This window comes from Panulirus ornatus, chromosome 3 (assembly GCF_036320965.1).
Source record: "Panulirus ornatus isolate Po-2019 chromosome 3, ASM3632096v1, whole genome shotgun sequence".
In the NCBI taxonomy this organism is placed as follows: Eukaryota; Metazoa; Arthropoda; class Malacostraca; order Decapoda; family Palinuridae; genus Panulirus; species Panulirus ornatus.
In genome coordinates, this window is record NC_092226.1 from 62,701,053 (window position 1) to 62,720,034 (window position 18,982).

The window sequence follows — 18,982 nt, forward strand, 5'->3', positions numbered from 1 at the left end:
CTTACCAACCAGTCAATAATACAGTCACCCCCTTTTTTAATCAATTCCACTGCAATACCATCCAAACCTGCTGCTTTGCCGGCTTTCATCTTCCGTAAAGCTTTTACTACCTCTTCTCTATTTACCAAATCATTTTCCCTAACTCTCTCACTTTGCACACCACCTCGACCAAAATACCCTATATCTGCCACTCTATCATCAAACACATTCAACAAACCTTCAAAATACTCACTCCATCTCCTTCTCACATCACCACTACTTGTTATCACCTCCCCATCAGCCCCCTTCATTGAATTTCCCATTTGCTCCCTTGTCTTACGCACTTTATTTACCTCCTTCCAGAACATTTTTTTATTCTCCCTGAAATTTAATGATACTCTCTCTCCCCAACTCTCATTTGCCCTCTTTTTCACCTCTTGCACCTTTCTCTTGACCTCCTGCCTCTTTCTTTTATACATCTCCCACTCATTTGCATTTTTTCCTGCAAAAATCGTCCAAATGCCTCTCTCTTCTCTTTCACTAATAATCTTACTTCTTCATCCCACCACTCACTACCTTTTCTAATCAACCCACCTCCCACGCTTCTCATGCCACAAGCATCATTTGCGGAAGCCATCACTGCTTCCCTAAATACATCCCATTCCTCCCCCACTCCCCTTACCTCCTTTGTTCTCACCTTTTTCCATTCTGTACTCAGTCTCTCTCTCTCTCTCTCTCTCTCTCTCTCTCTCTCTATATATATATATATATATATATATATATATATATATATATATATATATATATTATTATTTATTTATTTATTTTGCTTTGTCACTGTCTCCTGCATTTGCAAGCTAGCGCAAGGAAACAGACGAAAGAAATGGCCCACCCCACCTCCATATACATGTATATACATACACGTCCACACACGCAAATATACATACCCATACATCTCAATGTACATATATACATAAACACACAGACACATACATATATACACATGCACACAATTAACACTGCCTTTATTTGTTCCAATCGCCACCTCGCCACACATGGAATAACATCCCCCTCCCCCCCCATGTGTGCGAGGTAGCGCTAGGTAAAGACAACAGAGGCCCCATTCGTTCACACAGTCTCTAGATGTCATGTAATAATGCCCAAAACCAAAGCTCCCTTTCCACATCCAGGCCCCACACAACTTTCCATGGTTTACCCCAGACGCTTCACATGCCCTGATTCAATCCATTGACAGCACGTCGACAACGGTATACCACATCGATCCAGTTCACTCTATTCCTTGTCCGCCTTTCACCCTCCTGTATGTTCAGGCCCCGATCACTCAAAATCTTTTTCACTCCATCTTTCCACCTCTAATTTGGTCTCCCACTTCTCCTCATTCCCTCCACCTCCGACACATATATCCTCTTGGTCAATCTTTCCTCACTCATTCTCTCCATGTGCCCAAACCATTTCAAAACACCCTCTTCTGCTCTCTCAACCACACTCTTTTTATTTCCACACATCTCTCTCACCCTTACATTACTTACTCGATCAAGCCACCTCACACCACATATTGTCCTCAAACATCTCATTTCCAGCACATCCACCCTCCTGCGCACAACTCTATCCATAGCCCACGCCTCGCAACCATACAACATTGTTGGAGCCACTATTCCTTCAAACATACCCCTTTTTCCTTTCCGAGATAATGTTCTCGACTTCCACACATTCTTCAACGCTCCCAGAATTTTCGCCCCCTCCCCCACCCTATGATTCACTTCCGCTTCCATGGTTCCATCCGCTGCCAGATCCACTCCCAGATATCTAAAACACTTTACTTCCTCCAGTTTTTCTCCATTGAAACTAACCTCCCAATTGACTTGACCTTCAACCCTACTGTACCTAATAACTTTGCTCTTATTCACATTTACTTTTAATTTTCTTCTTTCACACACTTTACCAAACTCAGTCACCAGCTTCTACAGTTTCTCACACGAATCAGCCACCAGCGCTGTATCATCAGCGAACAACAACTGACTCACTTCCCAAGCTCTCTCATCCACAAAAGACTGCATACTCGCCTCTCTTTCCAAAACTCTTGAATTCACCTCCCTAACAACCCCATTCATAAACAAATCAAACAACCGTGGAGACATCACACACCCCTGCCGCAAACCTACATTCACTGAGAACCAATCACTTTCCTCTCTTCCTACACGTACACATACCTTACATCCTCGATAAGAACTTTTAACTGCTTCTAACAACTTGCCTCCCCCACCATATATTCTTAATACCTTCCACAGGGCATCTCTATCAACTCTATCATATACCTTCTCCAGATCCATAGATGCTACATACAAATCCATTTGCTTTTCTAGGTATTTCTCACATACATTCTTCAAAACAAACACCTGATCCACACATCCTCTACCACTTCTGGAACCACGCTGCTCTTCCCCAATCTGATGCTCTGTACATGCCTTCACCCTCTCATGTACAGATCATCAGATTGGGTAAGAGCAGCGTGGTTTCAGAAGTGGTAGAGGATGTGTGGATCAGGTGTTTGCTTTGAAGAGTGTGTGTGAGAAATACTTAGAAAAACAAATGGATTTGTATGTAGCATTTATGGATCTGGAGAAGGCATATGATAGAGTTGATAGAGATGCTCTGTGGAAGGTTTTAAGAATATATGGTGTGGGAGGCAAGTTGTTAGAAGCAGTGAAAAGTTTTTATTGAGGATGTAAGGCACGTGTACGTGTAGGAAGAGAGGAAAGTGATTGGTTCTCAGTGAATGTAGGTTTGTGGCAGGGGTGTGTGATGTCTCCATGGTTGTTTAATTTGTTTATGCATGGGGTTGTTAGGGAGGTAAATGCAAGAGTTTTGGAAAGAGGGGCAAGTATGCAGTCTGTTGTGGATGAGAGAGCTTGGGAAGTGAGTCAGTTGTTGTTCGCTGATGATACATCACTGGTGGCTGATTCATGTAAGAAACTGCAGAAGCTGGTGACTGAGTTTGGTAAAGTGTGTGAAAGAAGAAAGCTGAGAGTAAATGCAAATAAGAGCAAAGTTATTAGGTACAGTAGGGTTGAGGGACAAGTCAATTGGGAGGTAAGTTTTAATGGAGAAAAACTGGAGGAAGTGAAGTGTTTTAGATATCTGGGAGTGGATCTGGCAGCGGATGGAACCATGGAAGAGGAAGTGAATCATAGGGTGGGGGAGGGGGCGAAAATTCTGGGAGCCTTGAAGAATGTTTGGAATTCGAGAACATTATCTCGGAAAGCAAAAATGGGTATGTTTGAAGGAATAGTGGTTCCAACAATGTTGTATGGTTGCGAGGCGTGGGCTATGGATAGAGTTGTGCGGAGGAGGGTGGATGTGCTGGAAATGAGATGTTTGAGGACAATATGTGGTGTGAGGTGGTTTGATCGAGTAAGTAATGTAAGGGTAAGAGAGATGTGTGGAAATAAAAAGAGTGTAGTTGAGAGAGCAGAAGAGGGTGTTTTGAAATGGTTTGGTCATATGGAGAGAATGAGTGAGGAAAGATTGACCAAGAGGATATATGTGTCAGAGGTGGAGGGAACGAGGAAAAGTGGGAGACCAAATTGGAGGTGAAAAGATGGAGTGAAAAAGATTTTGAGTGATCGGGGCCTGAACATGCAGGAGGGTGAAAGGCGTGCGAGGAATAGAGTGAATTGGAACGATGTGGTATACCGGGGTCGACGTGCTGTCAGTGGATTGAATCAGGGTATATGAAGCGTCTGGGGTAAACCATGGAAAGTTGTGTGGGGACTGGATGTGGAAAGGGAGCTGTGGTTTCGGTGCATTATTACATGACAGCTAGAGACTGAGTGTGAACGAATGGGGCCTTTGGTGCCTTTTCCTATCGCTACCTCGCACACATGAGGGGGGAGGGGGTTGTTATTCAATGTGTGGCGAGGTGGCAATGGGAACAAATAAAGGCAGACAGTATGAATTATGTACATGTGTATATATGTATATGTCTGTGTGTGTATATATATGTGTACATTGAGATGTATAGGAATGTATATTTGCATGTGTGGATGTGTATGTATATGCATGTGTATGTGGGCGGGTTGGGCCATTCTTTCGTCTGTTTCCTTGCGCTACCTCGCTAACGCGGGAGACAGCGACAAAGAAAAATAAATAAAATAAATAAATAATATATATATATATATATATATATATATATATATATACCTTGCGCTACCTCGCTAACGCAGGTGACAGCGACAAAGAAAAATAAAATAAATAAATAATATATATATATATATATATATATATATATATATTCTTTTTCTTTCTTTCAAACTATTCGCCATTTCCCGCATTAGCGAGGTAGCGTTAAGAACAGAGGACTGGGCCTTTGAGGGAATACAATCACCTGGCCCAATTCTCTGTTCCTTCTTTTGGAAAATTGAAAAAAAAAAAAAAAAAAAAAAAAAAAAAAAACGAGAGGGGAGGATTTCCAGCCCCCCGCTCCCTCCCCTTTTAGTCGCCTTCTACGACACGCAGGGAATACGTGGGAAGTATTCTTAATCCCCTATCCCCAGGGATATATATATATATATATATATATATATATATATATATATATATATATATACATCTTTCTTTCTTTCAAACTATTCGCCATTTCCTGCATTAGCGAGGTAGCGTTAAGAACAGAGGAGTGGGCCTTTGAGGGAATACCCTCACCTGGCCCAATTCTCTGTTCCTTCTTTTGGAAAATTAAAAAAAAACGAGAGGGGAGGATTTCCAGCCCCCTGCTCCCATATATTCATTTGCAAATATAATAATTGAAAGGTAACGAATATTAAGTTACCATAAATAATGAGAAATCAAAAAGAATAAGGATCTTCATCTGACTTGTCCCTGTTCGTTCTCATGGGATGTAATAAAGGTTGGGAATATTTCCAGTCTCCCACTCCTGCCCATCGTATCTACTTTCTTTGACATGTAGGAGGTATGTGTGCAGCATTCTTTCTCCCCTGAATCCAGAGATAGTACTTACATTTATCTGTATATATATTTACATCAGAATTACTCCCAGAAAAATGGTAGTCTCTGGAATAAGCACCTATAGTGACCAAGAGACACTTAGTATTGGAAGTTGTTCAAAGTAAGCCTAGCCAATGCTAGTGTTCATGCAATAACTTCCAGCACTTGCTATGCAAATCATAGTATGGCGATTCCCAGCATAAGGGTTAGAACATACATTAAAACAAACATTATCATAGTTATCATGAGAAAGACATGGCACCTGCCATGTCTTTAGTTATTCATATTTATTATACATAATTGCTATTTCCCACATCAACTAGGGAGTGCCAGGAAACAGACGAAGAATGGCGCATCCACTCACATACACACATATATACATAAATGCCCACACGTGCACATATACATACATATACATATCAACATATACATACATATACATACACATATGCAGACATTACATACACACACATGTACATATTCATGCTTGCTTGCCTTCATCCATTCCTGTCGCTACCTCGCCCCACAGGAAAACAGCATCACTATCCCCTGCTTCAGCAAGGCAGTCCCAGGAAAACAGACAAAAAGGCCACATTCATTCACACTCAGTGTCTAGCTGTTATGTGTAATGCACCGAAACCACAGCTCCCTATCCACATCCATCTTTCTTTTCTTTCTTTCGTACTATTCGCCATTTCCCGCGATAGCGAGGTAGCGTTAAGAACAGAGGACTGGGCCTTCGAGGGAATATCCTCACGTGGCCCCCTTCTCTGTTCCTTCTTTTGGAAAATTGAAAAAAACGAGAGGGGAGGATTTCCAGCCACCCGCTCCCTCCCCTTTTAGTCGCCTTCTACGACACGCAGGGAATACGTAGGAAGTATTCTTTCTCCCCTACCCCCAGGGATATCCACATCCATATATATATATATATATATATATATATATATATATATATATATATATATATATATATATATATATATATATATATATATATATATATATATATATATATATATATATATATATATTTTTTTTTTTTTATACTTTGTCTCTGTCTCCCGCGTTTGCGAGGTAGCGCAAGGAAACAGACGAAAGAAATGGCCCAACCCCCCCATACACATGTATATACATACGTCCACACACGCAAATATACATACCTACACAGCTTTCCATCGTTTACCCCAGACGCTTCACATGCCTTGATTCAATCCACTGACAGCACGTCAACCCCGGTATACCACATCGCTCCAATTCACTCTATTCCTTGCCCTCCTTTCACCCTCCTGCATGTTCAGGCCCCGATCACACAAAATCTTTTTCACTCCATCTTTCCACCTCCAATTTGGTCTCCCTCTTCTCCTTGCTCCCTCCACCTCCGACACATATATCCTCTTGGTCAATCTTTCCTCACTCATCCTCTCCATGTGCCCAAACCACTTCAAAACACCCTCTTCTGCTCTCTCAACCACGCTCTTTTTATTTCCACACATCTCTCTTACCCTTACGTTACTCACTCGATCAAACCACCTCACACCACACATTGTCCTCAAACATGTCATTTCCAGCACATCCATCCTCCTGCGCACAACTCTATCCATAGCCCACGCCTCGCAACCATACAACATTGTTGGAACCACTATTCCTTCAAACATACCCATTTTTGCTTTCCGAGATAATGTTCTCGACTTCCACACATTCTTCAAGGCCCCCAGAATTTTCGCCCCCTCCCCCACCCTATTGATCCACTTCCGCTTCCATGGTTCCATCCGCTGCCAGATCCACTCCCAGATATCTAAAACACTTCACTTCCTCCAGTTTTTCTCCATTCAAACTCACCTCCCAATTGACTTGACCCTCAACCCTACTGTACCTAATAACCTTGCTCTTATTCACATTTACTCTTAACTTTCTTCTTCCACACACTGTACCAAACTCAGTCACCAGCTTCTACAGTTTCTCACATGAATCAGCCACCAGCGCTGTATCATCAGCAAACAACAACTGACTCACTTCCCAAGCTCTCTCATCCCCAACAGACTTCATCCTTGTCCCTCTTTCCAAAACTCTTGCATTTACCTCCCTAACAACCCCATCCATAAACAAATTAAACAACCATGGAGACATCACACACCCCTGCCGCAAACCTACATTCACTGAGAACCAATCACTTTCCTCTCTTCCTACACGTACACATGCCTTACATCCTCGATAAAAACTTTTCACTGCTTCTAACAACTTGCCTCCCACACCATATATTCTTAATGCCTTCCACAGAGCATCTCTATCAACTCTATCATATGCCTTCTCCAGATCCATAAATGCTACATACAAATCCATTTGCTTTTCTAAGTATTTCTCACATACATTCTTCAAAGCAAACACCTGATCCACACATCCTCTACCACTTCTGAAACCACACTGCTCTTCCCCAATCTGATGCTCTGTACATGCCTTCACCCTCTCAATCAATACCCTCCCATATAATTTCCCAGGAATTCTCAACAAACTTATACCTCTGTAATTTGAGCACTCACTCTTATCCCCTTTGCCTTTGTACAATGGCACTATGCACGCATTCCGCCAATCCTCAGGCACCTCACCATGAGTCATACATACATTAAATATATATATATATATATATATAAATATATATATATATATATATATATATATTTTTTTTTTTTGCTTTGTCGCTGTCTCCCACGTTTGCGAGGTAGCGCAAGGAAACAGACGAAAGAAATGGCCCAACCCACCCCCATACACATGTATATACATACGTCCACACACGCAAATATACATACCTACACAGCTTTCCATGGTTTACCCCAGACGCTTCACATGCCCTGATTCAATCCACTGACAGCACGTCAACCCCGGTATACCACATCGCTCCAATTCACTCTATTCCTTGCCCTCCTTTCACCCTCCTGCATGTTCAGGCCCCGATCACACAAAATCTTTTTCACTCCATCTTTCCACCTCGAATTTGGTCTCCCTCTTCTCCTCGTTCCCTCCACCTCCGACACATATATCCTCTTGGTCAATCTTTCCTCACTCATTCTCTCCATGTGCCCAAACCATTTCAAAATACCCTCTTCTGCTCTCTCAACCACGCTCTTTTTATTTCCACACATCTCTCTTACCCTTTCGTTACTTACTCGATCAAACCACCTCACACCACACATTGTCCTCAAACATCTCATTTCCAGCACATCCATCCTCCTGCGCACCACTCTATCCATAGCCCACGCCTCGCAACCATACAACATTGTTGGAACCACTATTCCTTCAAACATACCCATTTTTGCTTTCCGAGATAATGTTCTCGACTTCCACACATTCTTCAAGGCTCCCAGAATTTTCGCCCCCTCCCCCATCCTATGATCCACTTCCGCTTCCATGGTTCCATCCGCTGCCAGATCCACTCCCAGATATCTAAAACACTTTACTTCCTCCAGTTTTTCTCCATTCAAACTCACCTCCCAATTGACTTGACCCTCAACCCTACTGTACCTAATAACCTTGCTCTTATTCACATTTACTCTTAACTTTCTTCTTTCACACACTTTACCAAACTCATATATATATATATATCTTTTCTTTTTCTTTCAAACTATTCGCCATTTCCCGCATTAGCGAGGTAGCGTTAAGAACAGAGGACTGGGCCTTTGAGGGAATACCCTCACCTGGCCCAATTCTCTGTTCCTTCTTTTGGAAAATTAAAAAAAACCGAGAGGGGAGGATTTCCAGCCCCCCGCTCCCATATATATATATATATATATATATATATATATATATATATATATATTATCCCTGGGGATGGGGGAGAAAGAATACTTCCCACGTATTCCCTGTGTGTCGTAGAAGGCGACTAAAACGGGAGGGAGCGTGGGGCTGGAAATCCTCCCCTCTCGTTTTTTTTTCTAATTTTCCAAAAGAAGGAACAGAGAAGGGGGCCAGGTGAGGATATTCCCTCAAAGGCCCAGTCCTCTGTTCTTAACGCTACCTCGCTAACGCGGGAAATGGCAAATAGTTTGAAAGAAAAAAAAAAAAAATATATATATATATATATATATATATATATATATATATATATATATATATATATATATATATATATCAGCTCTGAGTGAAACGAAATTCAAGGGTAAAGGGGATAAGTGGTTTGGGAATGTCTTGGGAGTAAAGTCACGGGTTACTGAGAGGACAAGAGCAAGGAAAGGAGTAGCACTACTCCTGAAACAGGAGTGGTGGAAGTATGTGACAGAGTGTAAGAAAGTAAACTCTAGATTGATATGGGTGAAACTGAAAGTTGATGGAGAGAGATGGGTGATTATTGGTGCATAAGCACCTGGGCATGAGAAGAAAGATCATGAGAGGGAAGTGTTTTGGGAGCAGCTGAATGAGTGTGTTAGTGGTTTTGATGCACAAGACAGGGTTATAGTGATGGGTGATTTGAATGCGAAGGTGAGTAATGTGGCAGTTGAGGGAATAATTGGTATACATGGGGTGTTCAGTGTTGTAAATGGAAATGGTGAAGAGCTTGTGGATTTATGTGCTGAAAAAGGACTGGTGATTGGGAATACCTGCTTTAAAAAGAGATATACATAAGCATGCGTATGTAAGTAGGAGAGATGGCCAGAGAGCATTATTGGATTACGTGTTAATTGATAGGCGCGCGAAAGAGAGACTTTTGGATGTTAGTGTGCTGAGAGGTGCAACTGGAGGGATGTCTGATCATTATCTTGGGGAGGCGAAGGTGAAGATATGTAGAGGTTTTCATAAAAGAAGAGAGAATGTTGGGGTGAAGAGAGTGGTGAGAGTAAGTGAGCTTGGGAAGGAGACTTGTGTGAGGAAGTACCAGGAGAGACTGAGTACAGAATGGAAAAAGGTGAGAACAAAGGAGGTAGGGGGAGTGGGGGAGGAATGGGATGTATTTAGGGAAACAGTGATGGCTTGCGCAAAAGATGCTTTTGGCATGAGAATCGTGGGAGGTGGGTAGATTAGAAAGGGTAGTGAGTGGTGGGATGAAGAGGTAAGATTATTAGTGAAAGAGAGGGAGAGGCATTTGCACGATTTTTGCAGGGAAATAATGCAAATGAGTGGGAGATGTATAAAAGAAAGAGGCAGGATGTCAAGAGAAAGGTGCAAGAGGTGAAAAAGAGGGCAAATGAGAGTTGGGGTAAGAGAGTATCAGTAAATTTTAGGGAGAATAAAAGGATGTTTTGGAAGGAGGTAAATAAAGTGCGTAAGACAAGGGAACAAATGGGAACTTCAGTGTAGGGGGCTTGTGGGGAGGTGATAACAAGTAGTGGTGATGTGAGAAGGAGATGGAGTGAGTATTTTGAAGGTTTGTTGAATGTGTTTGATGATAAGAGTGGCAGATATACGGTGTTTTGGTCGAGGTGGTGTACAAAGTGAGAGGGTTAGGGAAAATGATTTGGTAAACAGAGAAGAGGTAGTAAAAGCTTTGCAGAAGATGAAAGAGGCAAGGCAGCGGGTTGGGATGGTATTGCAGTGGAATTCATCAAAAAAGAGGGTGACTGTATTGTTGACTGGTTGGTAAGGTTATTTAATGTATGTATGATTCATGGTGAGGTGCCTCAGGATTGGTGGAATGCTTGCATTGTGCCATTGTACAAAGGCAAAGGGGATAAAATTGAGTGCTCAAATTACAGAGGTATAAGTTTGTTGAGTATTCCTGGGAAATTATATGGGAGGGTATTGATTAAGAGGGTGAAGGCACGTACAGAGCGTCAGATCGGGGAGGAGCAGTGTGGTTTCAGAAGTGGTAGAGGATGTGTGGATCAGGTGTTGGCTTTGAACAATGTATGTGAGAAATACTTAGAAAAGCTAATGGATTTGCATGTAGCATTTATGGATCTGGAGAAGGCATATGAAAGAGTTGATAGAGACGCTCTGTGGAAGGTACTAAGAATATATGGTGTGGGAGGCAAGTTGTTAGAAGCAGCGAAAAGTTTTTGCCGCAGATGCAAGGCATGTGTACGTGTAGGAAGAGAGGAAAGTGATTGGTTCTCAGTGAATGTAGGTTTGCAGCAGGGGTGTGTGATGTCTCCATGGTTGTTTAATTTGTTTATGAATGGGGTTGTTAGGGAGGTGAATGCAAGAGTTTTGGAAAGAGGGGCAAGTATGCAGTCTGTTGTGGATGAGAGAGCTTGGGAAGTGAGTCAGTTGTTGTTCGCTGATGATACAGCGCTGGTGGCTGATTCGTGTAAGAAACTGCAGAAGCTGGTGACTGAGTTTGGTAAAGTGTGTGAAAGAAGAAAGCTGAGAGTAAATGCAAATAAGAGCAAAGTTATTAGGTACAGTAGGGTTGAGGGACAAGTCAATTGGGAGGTAAGTTTGAATGGAGAAAAACTGGAGGAAGTGAAGTGTTTTAGATATCTGAGAGTGGATTTGGCAGCTGATGGAACCATGGAAGCGGAATTGAATCATAGGGTGGGGGAGGGGGTGAAAGTTCTGGGAGCGTTGAAGAATGTGTGGAAGTCGAGAACATTATCTCGGAAAGCAAAAATGGGTATGTTTGAAGGAACAGTGTTTCCAACAATATTATATGGTTGCGAGACGTGGGCTATAGATAGAGTTGTATGGGGGATAGTGGATAAGCTGGAAATGAGATGTTTGAGGACAATATGTGGTGTGAGGTGGTTTGATTGAGTAAGTAATGATAGCGTAAGAGAGATGTGTGGTAATAAAAAAGAGTGTGGTTGAGAGAGCAGAAGAGGGTGTTTTGAAATGGTTTGGTTACATGGAGAGAATGAGTGAGGAAAGACTGACAGAGAGGATATATGTGTCAGAGGTGGAGGGAATGAGGAGAAGTGGGAGACCAAATTGGATGGCACAAGCCATCACTGCTTCCCTAAATACATCTCATTCCTCCCCCACTTCCTCTTACGTCTGCTCTCACCTTTTTCCATTCTGCACTCAATCTCTCCTTGTACTTCCTCACGCAAGTCTCCTTTCCAAGCTAACTTACTCTCACCACTCTCTTCACCCCAACATTCTCTCTTCTTTTCTGACATTCTCTCTTCTTTTCTGAAAACCTCAACAAATCTTCACCTTTGCCTCCACAAGATATTCCTCCTGTTGCCCCTCTCAGCACATTAACATCCATAAGTCTTTCTTTCACATGCCTTCAATTAACACGTAATACAATAATGCTCTGTGACCATCTCTCCTACTTATATATGTATACTTATGTATATCTCTCTTTTTAAACCAGGTATTCCCAATCACCAGTCATTTTTCAGCACACAAATCTATAAGTTCTTCACCATTTCCATTTACAACACTGCAACACCCCATGTACACCAATTATTCCCTCAATTGCCACATTACTCACTTTTGAATTCAAATCACCCATCACTAGAACCTGGTCTCGTGCATGAAAGCTACTAACAACTCACTCAGCTGCTCCCAAAACACTTGCCTCTCATAATCTTTCTTCTCATGGCCAGGTGCAGAGGCACCAGTTATCACCCATCTCTCTTCATCCACTTTCAGTTTTACCCTTATCAATCTAGAGTTTACTTTCTTACACTCTATCATATACTCCCACAACTCCTGCTTCAAGAGTAGTGTTAGTCCTTCCTTTGCTCTTGTTTTCTCACCAACCCATGACTTTACTCCCAGGACATTCCCAAACTACACTTCCCCTTTACCCTTGAGCTTCATTTCACTCGGAGCCAAAACATCCAGATTCCTTTCCTCAAACATACTACCTATCTCTCCTTTTTTCTCATCTTGGTTACATCCACACACATTCAGACACCCCAATCTGAGCCTTTGAGGAGGATAAGCATTCCCCGCAAGACTCCTTCTCTTTCCCGTTTTAGAGAGTTAAAATACGAGGGAAGGGTTTCTAGCCCACCCACGCTCCAGTCACCTTTAGTCACCTTCTATGACATGCGGGAATGTGTGAGAAGTATTCTTTCTCCCTATCCCCAGGGATAAAATAACAATAATAATAATAATCCAGCCACCCGCTCCCTCCCCTTTTAGTCGCCTTCTACGACACGCAGGGAATACTTGGGAAGTATTCTTTCTCCCCTATCCCCAGGGATAATATATATATATATATATATATATATATATATATATATATATATATATATATATATATATATATATATATATATATTTTTTTTTTTTTTTCTCCTTTATACCCTGTCGCCGCCTCCCGCGCTCGCGAGGCAGCGCAAGGAAACAGACGAAAGAAATGGCCCAACCCTCCCCATACACATGCACACACACACGTCCACACACGCAAATATACACACCCACACAGCCCTCCACGGTTCACCCCGGACGCCCCTTTCTTGTTTTTTTTTTTAATTTTCCAAAAGAAGGAACAGAGAAGGGGGTCAGGTGAGGATATTCCCTCTAAGGCCCAGTTCTCTGTTCTTAACGCTACCTCGCTAACGCGGGAAATGGCAAATAGTATGAAAAAAAAAAAAAATAATAATATCTTTTAATGCTTAATCCCCATTCCCAATTTAGCAAGGTAACACCAGGAAGCAGATGAAGAAAGGCCGCATCCACTCACATTCATTCTCAAGCTATCATGCGTAATGAACCAAAGTATTTATTTATATTTATTTATTTATTTTGCTTTGTCACTGTCTCCCGCGTTAGCGAGGTAGCGCAAGGAAACAGACGAAAGAATGGCCCAACCCGCCAACATACACATGTATATATATACACGTCCACACACCCAAATATACATACCTATACATCTAAATGTACACATATATATACACACACAGACATATACATATATACACATGTACATAATTCATACTGTCTGCCTTTATTTGTTCCCATCGCCACCCCGCCACACATGGAATAACAACCCCCTCCCCCCTCATGTGTGCGAGGTAGCGCTAGGAAAAGACACCAAAGGCCCCATTCGTTCACACTCAGTCTCTAGCTGTCATGTAATAATGCACCGAAACCACAGCACCCTTTCCACATCCAGGCCCCACACAACTTTCCATGGTTTACCCCAGAGGCTTCACATGCCCTGGTTCAATCCATTGACAGCACGTCGACCCCGGTATACCACATTGTTCCAATTCACTCTATTCCTTGCAAGCCTTTCACCCTCCTGCATGTTCAGGCCCCGATCACTCAAAATCATTTTCACTCCATCTTTCCACCTCCAATTTGGTCTCCCACTTCTCCTCGTTCCCTCCACCTCTGACACATATATCCTCTTGGTCAATCTTTCCTCACTCATTCTCTCCATGTGACCAAACCATTTCAAAACACCCTCTTCTGCTCTCTCAACCACACTCTTTTTATTTCCACACATCTCTCTTACCCTTACATTACTTACTCGATCAAACCACCTCACACCACATATTGTCCTCAAACATCTCATTTTCAGCACATCCACCCTCCTGTGCACAACTCTATCCATAGCCCACGCCTCGCAACCATACAACATTGTTGGAACCACTATTCCTTCAAACATACCCATTTTTGCTTTCCGAGATAATGTTCTTGACTTCCAAACATTCTTCAAGGCTCCCAGAATTTTCGCCCCCTCCCCCACCCTATGATTCACTTCCGCTTCCATGGTTCCATCCGCTACCAGATCCACTCCCAGATATCTAAAACACTTTACTTCCTCCAGTTTTTCTCCATTCAAACTTACCTCACCAAAGTAATAGCTACTTATTCACACAGAATCCCCACAGACCTTTCTTTGGTTTACCCCACATGCACCAAATGCCCTGATTCAGTCCATTAACAGTGCTTCAACCCCTGTATACCACGCAGTGCCAATTTACTCTGTCTCTTGCATTCCTTTAACCCCTGCATGTTTGGGCCATGATGGCTCAAAATTTTTTTCATCCATCCTTCCATCTTCAATTCGGTCTCCCTGCTCTCCTTGTTCCCTTCACTTCCATCAAATATGTTCTCTTTGTCAATCTTTCCTCACTTACTCTCTCCATATGTCCCAAAAATTTCTGCACACCCTCTTCAGCTTTCTCAACCACTCTTTTTATTACCACGCCTCTCTCTTACCCTTTCATTACTTACTCGACCAAACCACCTTACACTTCAAGTTGTCCTACAACATTTCATTCCCAACACATCTACCCTCCTCCAACCAGCCCATGCCTTCCATCCATTCAATATTACTGGGACTATTATACTTTCAAACATGCCTATTTTTGACAACCAAAATAATGTTCTCTCTTTCCACATATTCTTCAGTGTTCCCAAAACCTTCACCACCTAACCCACCCTGACTCACCCGTGCTTTCATGGTTCCATTCACTGCCATGTCCACTCCCAGGTATCTAAAACACTTACTTCCTCCAATTTTTCTCCATTTAAAGTCACACACCAACTAAACTGTCCCTCAACCATGCTACATTTTAATAACCTTGCTGTTATTCACATTCACACTAAACTTCCTTCTTTCACATGCTCTTCCAAACTCTGTCACCAACTTCTGCAGTTTCTCACTCAAATCATGCTGTATCATCGGCAAGCAACAACTGAATTACTTCTCAGGCCCTTCTATCTCCTACAGACTGCATACTCACTCCTCTCTGATACATTACAAACAATAGCTACAGAATGTTCCTGGTTCACCCTGTTAATGTAGGAAATGGCAAAGAAAAAAATAAAATACATATATCAATAACACTAAAAAAGGGATAACAAACCTTATAAATAGTATGTAAACCGATTACAGCCACTTTCCGTCTTTTAGTGACCAAGATGATGTAGTATCCCTCTAAGAACCGTACAAAACCAACAATGCCAAATGCTGAAACAGTTCGGTTAAGCCCAGTCATCTGCCGCTGGCCAGACTGTGCACGATTACCTTCATTGATCATAGACAAGAGTTCTTTGATTTGTCGCTGGCTGTACTCCACCTGCCAAAGTAAATACACAGGTGATTATCTATCCATCTGAGAGATAAAGTTTCATTTATCATCACCTCTCTCTCTCTCTCTCTCTCTCTCTCTCTCTCTCTCTCTCTCTCTCTCTCTCTCTCTCTCTCTCTCACACACACACACACACACACACACACACATATACACACACAAAAAATATACATTTATCATACTTGACTGCCATTCACTGAGTAAGCGAGGTAGCACCAGGAAATAGATGAAGAAAGACCCATCCACTCACAGACACACATACACATACATATAAACATGTAAAAGTACACATAGATATACATACACACACACACAAACACATACACACAGCCATATACATATATACACATGTACATATTCAGACTCGCCTGCATTCATCCATTCCTCTCCCCACCCCGCCCCACAGGAAACAACACTGCCACCTCCTGTGTCAGCGAGGTAGCACCTGGAAAACTGACAAAAAATAAACGAAAAAAATGGGGCCACATTCGTTCACACTCAATCTCTAGCTGTCATGTGTAATGCACATTACAGGCTCCACAGACCTTTCCATGCTTTAACCCAGATATTTCACATGCCCTGGTTCAGTCCACTGACAGCAAGTTGACCCCGGTATACCACATTGTTCCAATTCACACTATTTATTGCATACCTCACTCATTCTCCATATATGTCCAAACCATTTCAACACACCCTCTTTTGCTCTCTCAACCACACTCTCTTTATCACCACACATCTCTCTTACCCTTTCATTACTTACTCGATCAAACCACCTCACACCACATGTCCTCAAACATTTCACTTCCAACACATCCACCCTCTTCTGTACGACCCTATCTATATCCCATGCCTCGCTACCATATAATATTGTTGGAACTATCATTCCTTCAAACATACCCATGACCCATTTTCACCCTACGAGATAAGGTTCTCTCGTTCCACACATTTTCATCACTCCCAGACATTTTGCCCCCTCCCCCACCCTATGACTCACTTGCTCTTATTCACATTTATGCTCAACTTTCTCCTTTCACACACTTTTCAAAACTCAGTTACTAACTTCTGCACTTTCACACTTGAATCAGCCACCAGTACTGTATCATCAGCGAACAACAACTGACTTACTTCCCAAGCCCTCTCATCCACTTGAAGAATGCGTGGAAGGAAGAACATTATCTTGAAGAGCAAAAATGGGTATGTATGAAGGAATAGTGGTTCCAACAATGTTATATGGTTGCAAGGCATGGGCTACAGATAGGGCTGTGCGGAAGAAGGCAGATGCGTTGGAAATGAGATGTTTGAGGACAATATGCTGTGTGATGAGGTTTGATCAAGTAAGTAATGAAAGGGTGAGAGGGATGTGTGGTAACAAAAAGAGTGTGGTTGAGAGAGCAGAAGAGGGCGTGGTGAACTGGTTTGGACACATGGTGAGAATGAGAGATAGAAAAGATTGACAAAGAGGATATGTGTGTCAGAGGTGGAGGGAACAAGGAGAAGCAGGAGACCAAACTGTAGGTGGAAGGATGGAATGAAAAAGATTTTGAGTGTTCGGGGCCTGAACATACAGAAGGGTGAAAGGAGTGCAAGGAATAGAGTGAATTGGAACGATGTGGTATACTGGGGTCAACATGCTGCCCATGGATTGAACCATAGCATGTGAAGCGTTTGGGGTAAACCATGGGAAGGTCTGTGGGGCCTGTATCCTCCTCTCTTTTTTAATTTTCCAAAAGAAGGAACAGAGAAGGGGAGCCAAGTGAGAATATTCTTTCAAGGGTTCAGTCCTCTGTTCTTAACGCTACCTCGCTAATGTAGGAAATGGTGAATGGTATGAAATATATATTTATTCATATCTTATCATACTTTCTTGCAGTATCCCGTGTTAGCGAGGTAGTGCAAGGAAACAGACAAAAGAATGGCCCAACCCACCCACATACACATGTATATACATACATGTCCACACACACACATATACATACCTATACATTTCAAAGTATACATATATATAAGTACACAGACACACATACATGCACATGTACATAATTCACACTTGCTGCCTTTATTCATTCCCATCGCCATCCTGCCAAACATGAAAAACAGCCACCTCCTCCCACATGCGCTAGGAAAAGGCAACAAAGGCCACATTCATTCAGACTCAGTTTCTAGCTGTCATGTATAATGCACCAAAACCACAGCTCCCTTTCCACATCCAGGTGCAACAAAACTTTCCATGGTTTACCCCAGACACTTCACATGCCCTGGTTCAATCTACGGACAGCACGTCAACCCCTGTATATCACATTGTTACAATTCACTCTATTCCTTGCATGCCTTTCACCCTCCTGCATGTTCAGGCACCGATCACTCAAAATCTTTTAAACTCCATCCTTCCACCTCCAATTGGTCTCCAACTTCTCCTTGTTCCCTCCACCTCTGACACATGTACCCTCTTTGTCAATCTTTCCTCACTCAATCTCTCCATGAGACCAAACCATTTCAATACACCCTCTTCTGCTCTCTCAACCACACTCTTTTTATTACCACACATCTCTCTTACCCTTTCATTACTTACTAGATCAAACCACCTAACACCACATATTTCCCTCAAACATCTCGTTTCCAACACATCCACCGTCCTCTGCACAACCTTATCTACAGCCCATGCCTCGCAAACATATAACATTGTTGGGCCCACCATTCCTTCAAACATACCCATTCTTGCTTTCCGAGATAATGTTCGCGACTTCCACACATTTTTAACGGTCCCAGAACTTTAGCCCCCTCCCCACCCTGTGACTCACTTCTGCTTCCATGGTTCTATCCACTGCCAAATCCACTCCCAGATATCTAAAACACTTCACTTCCTCCAGTTTTTCTCCATTCAAACTTACCTCCCAATTGACTTGTCCCTCAACCCTACTGTACCTAATAACCTTGCTCTTATTCACATTTACTCTCAGCTTTCTTCTTTCACGCACTTTACCAAACTCAGTCACCAGCTTCTGCAGTTTCTCACATGAATCATCCACCAGCACTATTTCATCAGCAAACAA

At 42.3% G+C, this 18,982-nt stretch overlaps 1 protein-coding gene across 4 annotated transcripts in view; it reads right to left on the reverse strand.

Moving 5' to 3' along the window:
* FIG4 (polyphosphoinositide phosphatase FIG4) overlaps positions 1–18,982 on the reverse strand; it is a 322,728-nt gene that overhangs the window by 240,965 nt on the left and 62,781 nt on the right. For all 4 annotated transcript variants that reach the window (XM_071687992.1, XM_071688012.1, XM_071688003.1 and 1 more), the window contains exon 4: positions 15,708–15,920. In XM_071687992.1, coding sequence (XP_071544093.1) covers positions 15,708–15,920 — 213 coding nt within the window. The remainder of the gene's footprint in view (positions 1–15,707; positions 15,921–18,982) is intronic.